Here is a 6,400-nt window from a genome sequence, read left to right on the forward strand (position 1 = left end):
CATATAAAAAGAAACAAAAGCAAAAAAACCCTTTGTGGTTGTCTTATGTCTCAACATGTGTTCACTGTTATGCCAGCAGGCAGAAGAGGCCTGCTAACCGAGTCAACGCGTTTACAGCATTGTTTTAAAACTGCAGCTGAATTTATTTCTCTTGGTGTTACGAGGAGCTGCTTGCAGGCCACCGTTTTATGCAACCACTTCTAAATGTGCAAATGTGCAAATGTCAGTGGCCAAAATGTGCGTCAGTGACCAAAACTGACAGAAATAAATCAGTCCAAATTTAATAGAACATGAAAGTGAAGTCATTTTTTTCCCTCCTGCACGCTTCAGTGGAAATTAAATCTATGTTTATAAACATCAGGGCCACATAAAATGAGGAATGTCCGGATAACTTCATCCAAAGCTCTCGGATCACAACATGCTGACAATTCACAGATTAACACACTGATGATGCTGATAATTTTTCAAGTTTTTTTTTTTCATGTGTACTAGTTTTAAGAAAAAAATTAATCGTTCTGACAGCTAATTCAAATATTGGCTTCACTCATTTCCTGAACTTTCGCTGCTCATCGGTACTATTCTGTTGCTCAAATTGTGGCAATCTTCATCTGCAGTCTTCAAATAAATCCCTGCTGTTGATTAGGCACAGTGTTTGTTTACTTAAGGCACTGGAGATTTAAGTAAACAAACATTCTACATCATAAATGAACATAATATATTTAGTGATAAAATCATTTGCTAGAGGATGTACAGACTCTCTTTGTGGACCGTTAATTCATTTCAAAGAGCTCCTTTTTATTCCGTTAACAGCCCCTGGAAACATGAAAACATTTTTCATGTAAACAAACAGTAGTCCTCTGTTGTAAATGTAACTAACTGTTCAAACGAATTGTGAAGACTGGTTTGTTTTGCAGTGTTACAGTTTCTGGTATCAATGATACAAAGGACTGTGTGGTTAATGAGGAGGAATCATACATGTGCCCACATCATTAAAAAGTCATCCGGTGCTGTAGGTGGTCTAATTATGCTACATACCCATGGCTTGTTGGCCAAAGTGCATTCAATTGCTTGAACTTTAAGTATGCTTTGCATTAAAAACCCCAATCTGAAAAAGTGACTAATACCATGTCAGATAAGTGGAGTAAAAAGCATGTATGCTTTTCTCTATATAAGGTCATATGGGACTCTGTGGAGTCTTGTGAAAAGAAAAGCTAAATGCAGCCCATGATTCAGTAGCTTGTAGCCAACTATTCTTTAAAGCGTGGCTTCAGTTCACTGAGGGACTCATTTATGCACAGCTATCTTAAGGTCCTATCACAGCATTTCAAACAGGTTGAGGTCTGGACTTTGGGCCATTGCAACATCTTTGTTCAGCCATTCTGTTGAAGATTTGCTGCTGTGTTTGGGATCATCGACCTGTTACATGATGCAGTTTTACACCAAGCTTTAACTGTCAGACAGATGGGTTCACATTTGACTATACAGAAGAGTTCATTGTCGACTCATGACTGCAAAACAAGCCACGAGTGCTGTGTATTATGGCCAAGCATCTCCACTTTGGTCTTGTCTGTCCAAAGGAAATTGTTCCAGAAGCCTTTTGTTTTGTTCAGATGCAGTTTTGCAATCCAAAGCTGTGCATTCATGTTCTTTTCAGAGAGAAGAGGCTTTCTCCTGGCAACCATTCCAAACAAACCACATTTGTTTTCCTGATCGTAATATTCATGAACTTTTACATTTAACATGCTAACTGAGGCCTGCAGATTCTGAGATGTACCTCTTGTTTTGTTTTTGGCAGTTTCTCCGAGCATTGCGCAGTCTGAGCTTGAAGTGTCTTGAAAGCTTTCCACATGTGAATAATCTTCCTCACTGCACAATGATGAACTTCAAATTGTTTGGAAATGGCCTCATAACTCATCTCAAATTGATGGGCAGGAACAGTTCTTGGTATTCCATTAACACCTACCTGAATGCTGCAGACATCAAACTGCCAAAACATCTGGTTTTACAAGGGTGCTCACACATACAGATGATTAATTAATCAAGTGCATTTAATTAGTAGCACCTCACTGTGCCTTACTCTTTGAATTTCAATGGAAGCAGTAAGACTGTACTTAGTTTTCCATAGGCCTGTATGCTGAAAGTAGCAAGGACTATTTACTAAAGTACAGTTTGAAGGCCATTGTACTTTAATGTTGGTATTTTATTCTGGTTTATACTAAAATATATTTTTGAAAAAAATATTGTACTTTCCATTTCTCATCAATTAAGTAATGACTTCACAAATATAAAAGAATAAGACAGACTGATATACATAAATAGTTATAGTTGATCACCAGCTACTATAAAGTAAGGAATCCACTTTTCCACTTACACCAAAGTAATGCTTTTTCATTGCAATTAAGCATTGAAAAAGGTAATCCGTCACTTCCGAATGGGCTATTCTGCATTTTGGTCAAAGGAGCTTGCAAAGAAAAGCGTCTGGACTTCTTTAAGTTACTTGAAGACGTTTCACCTCTCATCCGAGAAGCTTCTTCAGTTCTAAGGTCAAATGGTGGAGAGTCCCAGATATAACCCTAGTGGGAGTGTCCCCCCACAGAGGGACAAAAGGACCCCCTGATGATCCTCTAATCGCCTGAGCCAAGGTGTGGAACTGGGTGTGGGTCCCAATCAGCCAGAGTTTCGGGTGATTTCATTGTGAAACCTGGCCCCACCTTATCATGCGAATTCCTGAGGTCAGATGGCCCAGGGTGTGAGTGGGCCTTAAGGCGTCTGGGGGGACACTCCCACTAGGGTTATATCTGGGACTCTCCACCATTTGACCTTAGAACTGAAGAAGCTTCTCGGATGAGAGGTGAAACGTCTTCAAGTAACTTAAAGAAGTCCAGACGCTTTTCTTTGCAAGCTCCTTTGACTACGATGACCTGGATGACTGAGAACCTTCACAGACATATTCTGCATTTTGTTTTCTTTAACAATACTTCCTATACTAAAGTTAATTTTAAATGTAGGATTTTTGCTTACATCCCTGCATACCACACTGGTATAAGTGTTTATTTTTTACTGAAGTTAAAGCTCTCACTTCTTTTAGTCGTTGACTTAGTTATGTTGTCTTGTTACATCAGCAACATTTGTTAAGGATGTAAATTAATTCTGCTCCTGAGTATGTGAAAGGGGGGGTTGGCCTTCAACACAGCAATCTGAAAAAAAAAATCTTATCTCAAGGTTCACTTTCCTGCTCTTTCAAGAGCTTTCATGGTCTTTAGCAGAAGGCAGACTTTGCTCAGTGGGAAATTTCTCTGTTGTCATGGAGCTGGTCCACTGAGATGTGTTAAAAAACTTGAGAAGTTAAACAGTATCTCTATTTTTATTGAACAAGAGCTCCTTAAAAGAGCGTCAGATGCAGTTGAATCATATTAAAACTATCAGTCGTTTCATTGCAGTAATAATAACGGTAAGATAGTAGCAGATGGAGCACTTAACAAATCTCTCCTTTCTAACAATAGCACCCCAGAGGCCTGTCATTTTCGGGTCAGAGTAGCTTCAGGTCGACTCTGGTCTGCATTCTTGACCTTTCTTTCTTTTTCTTAAGGAGAATAAATTCTTTAACAACATGCTTAACGCTCGGGCAGTCGTGCCTCTAAGCAGCGTGGATCTGAATCTAATCTTGCGGGAAAAAAATATTTTCCTATAGGTGGATTTATATCAGAGCCAAAAAAGACAAATTAACTATGATGGGCAGGTTGCTTATGAGAGGTTTTGCGAATAGCTCCACTTTTACTAACACAGTGGAAATTTTGTCCAAATGTTTTAATCAAATCTTGGAGCCCTGTACTGTGCCCCTGGAAATTAAGAGCTGTATAGACATATAGGGTTTCTCAGGAGCTCCTGCAGCTCTGGGTTTTTGCTGTGCTGGTCTGCACTGTGCTAAGAAAGAAAGAGCTGTTTTTTTTAAAAAGGGGTCCCTCAGGGGAAGCTGGACTGTGAGGAAAACCAGACAGAGGAAATCACACCCAGTTGCGCCCATTGCAGCCCATCTGGTTCACTCACATCTGCATAGACATGATCTCTGTTAACAAAAAAAAGTAAGAAAGAAAAAAAAGTGGGCATGCTTGTAGCTGTTACTTTGTGGTTGTTGCAGACGTTGGCTGGAATAAGAACATTTTACGGTAGTCAGAGAAAGAAAATACAGAGATTACCACCAAAGGCATTTGTGATATTAAATCCAAGGCACTTCAAATGAAGACTGCCTAACAGATGTGTTTATGTGTGACCCTGTTAGCCAGGGTTAATGCTTATTTTGGAAATTCAAAACAATTTTCCATCCATAAACAGTGTCTCTGAAATAAACTCAAGAGCAAAACAGGGCTTTTTTATAGACATATAAAACACTTGCCAGTTAAAAGCCTATTTTTAGTAAAAATGACATAATCCAAAACAGCTCAGAGTTTAAACACAGTAACATCTCATGTCAACCTCGAACTGCGTGGATTATGATAGACAAAAGACTAGATAATGATGACAGTGACGGCCTTTGAAGAAGCATATTTCATACTCGAGCAGATTACTTCCAGATGGAAGTGGGAGGCAGTGACAGACTTCAGACGCCAATTAACCAGGGCCACTTGAAGGGACAGTCGAGCCTGCCACTTGTAGTGCCAACAGCAAACACGGTGATGTCAAGACATGAGGGAGGAGGAGGGTCACTTGAAAGTGATGAAAGTGAAAAAAATTACAATTTCAAAGATTTCGAGTTCTTATTGCACATCGCAAATTTTAAAGGATGGGAGACGTCTCACATTGGTCTCAGGGCAAGCATGAAAAAGAAAATACCTGAAAGTCCTGATGTGGTGAGAAGAATGAAGAACATTGTGTCTTGAAAGAAAGGGGGAAATATCAGATATTTAATATTTATTTGATCAGTTATGACAACCTAACAGCGTGAACAGCATAGTTAAAATCATACAGAGTTACATATTTTACTGACAATACATCCATGTTGGGGGGGGGGGGGGGGGGGGTGTTGTTTTCACACTCTCTCCTCTCTCTGAGGGTTCCTTGCAGACATAACTTATGCCCACATTTCTTTGTTCCCTCCTGATTCAGAGGAATGTGCTAATATTTCTGTTAGAGCTCCTTCAGTGACACAGCTCCAAGGAATGGGAACAACCAAAGTTCAGAGAAGTTCAAATGCTTAAGAAGGATATTCATAAGCCACAATAAACTTTCCAGTTGGTTAATGAACTGGAGCGTCCTCGCTCTCTCTTTTTCTCAGTCTCTCGCTCTCTCTTTCATACACACAAACACACACTTAAAGCTACCACAGCCCCACTAAGAACCAGCATTAAGATACTCAGTCTTTAGGCGGCTCAGCCTGGTACCATGACTGCGAATGATGAGAGACAGAAGCTCATGTTTATCTTTCAGGCCCAGCGAGATGTCGGTGGTTTCCTTCAGAGCGTCCCTAACGTCACCCACTTGCTTCACCACATGCACGTTCAGCTGTTGCTCTTCCCTTAGCTCAGTCTCTTGACTTTGTTTAAACTTCACCTCCAGCTCCACCAGGGACTTGTCCACGTTTGAAAAAGCCTCGCCGATCTGGGAGATCTCCCGCCGGAGGAACTTTCCGTAACTGTCCTCTCCGTCCAGATCCTGGGCCACAGTCCGGCCGATGCCCTCGAGCAGGCGCGCCGAGTCCTCCGCCTGCAGCTTCGTGAGGACGAAGTCCTCCCTCACCACAGAGTCACTGTCATCTAAGGCCGCGCATGGATACACGTCTGAAAATTTAAACAGCATCTGGCATTTCTCGGGATCTTCTGTCTCCTCGTAATCTCCATCCGGGACGAAGAAGTGATGGAAAGTGCCATTGGAGATCTCGGGCTGCAGGGGCCCAGTGTAGACTGCCGAGCAAACTGGCAGAGATGTGACGATGATGAGCAGCAGTGGGACGGGATCCATCATGCACCTCCTCTCTCCAGCGAACAGCATCTGGACTGGCAGCCGGATTCAGCGCGCAGTTTTCATCCCGACTCATATTACACAGTCCCCGTCACCTAAAAGGCGCAGACTGCCTGTTTTAAGGCAGAAGGGCCCCTCTGTGGTGGCTCCAGGGTCAGGCAAAGCGCGCAGCACCAGTGCAGAGTCATGCGGCTGATCTTTGAGCGTCTGTGTTTCCGACCGCAGAATTTTAAGGCATGGTTCACAGCAGAAAAATATATTTGGGTGGAAAATAAGCATTCCGTCAGTCATATCTAGAATAAGTGGTTTTTCTACAGCGTGTTTTGTGCATTATGCTCTATGATTTACAAATATAACCTCGTATTTAACAGTTATTTGCAATCGATCATGTATCAGCAGTCTGGTTTGCATTTTCATTTCTCCCCTTTTGTTACAACCAGAAACC

The 6,400-nt window shown here is 41.6% G+C and overlaps 1 protein-coding gene across 1 annotated transcript; it reads right to left on the bottom strand.

The window, feature by feature from the left end:
• Positions 1-2,972: 2,972 nt before the first annotated feature.
• fibina (fin bud initiation factor a) lies at positions 2,973-6,133 on the bottom strand. The gene has a single exon (XM_085166406.1). The coding sequence runs from the start codon at positions 5,983-5,985 to the stop codon at positions 5,329-5,331; it is 657 nt and encodes a 218-aa protein (XP_085022532.1). The 5' UTR covers positions 5,986-6,133; the 3' UTR covers positions 2,973-5,328.
• Between the last annotated feature and the right edge of the window lie 267 nt (positions 6,134-6,400).

The sequence above is a fragment of the Neolamprologus multifasciatus genome, chromosome 7, assembly GCF_963576455.1.
Source record: "Neolamprologus multifasciatus chromosome 7, fNeoMul1.2, whole genome shotgun sequence".
Lineage (NCBI taxonomy): Eukaryota > Metazoa > Chordata > Actinopteri > Cichliformes > Cichlidae > Neolamprologus > Neolamprologus multifasciatus.

Excerpts from the sequence above, each read along its gene's own strand:
- fibina (XM_085166406.1), bottom strand. The coding sequence starts at position 5,985 with ATGCTGTTCGCTGGAGAGAGGAGGTGCATGATGGATCCCGTCCCACTG.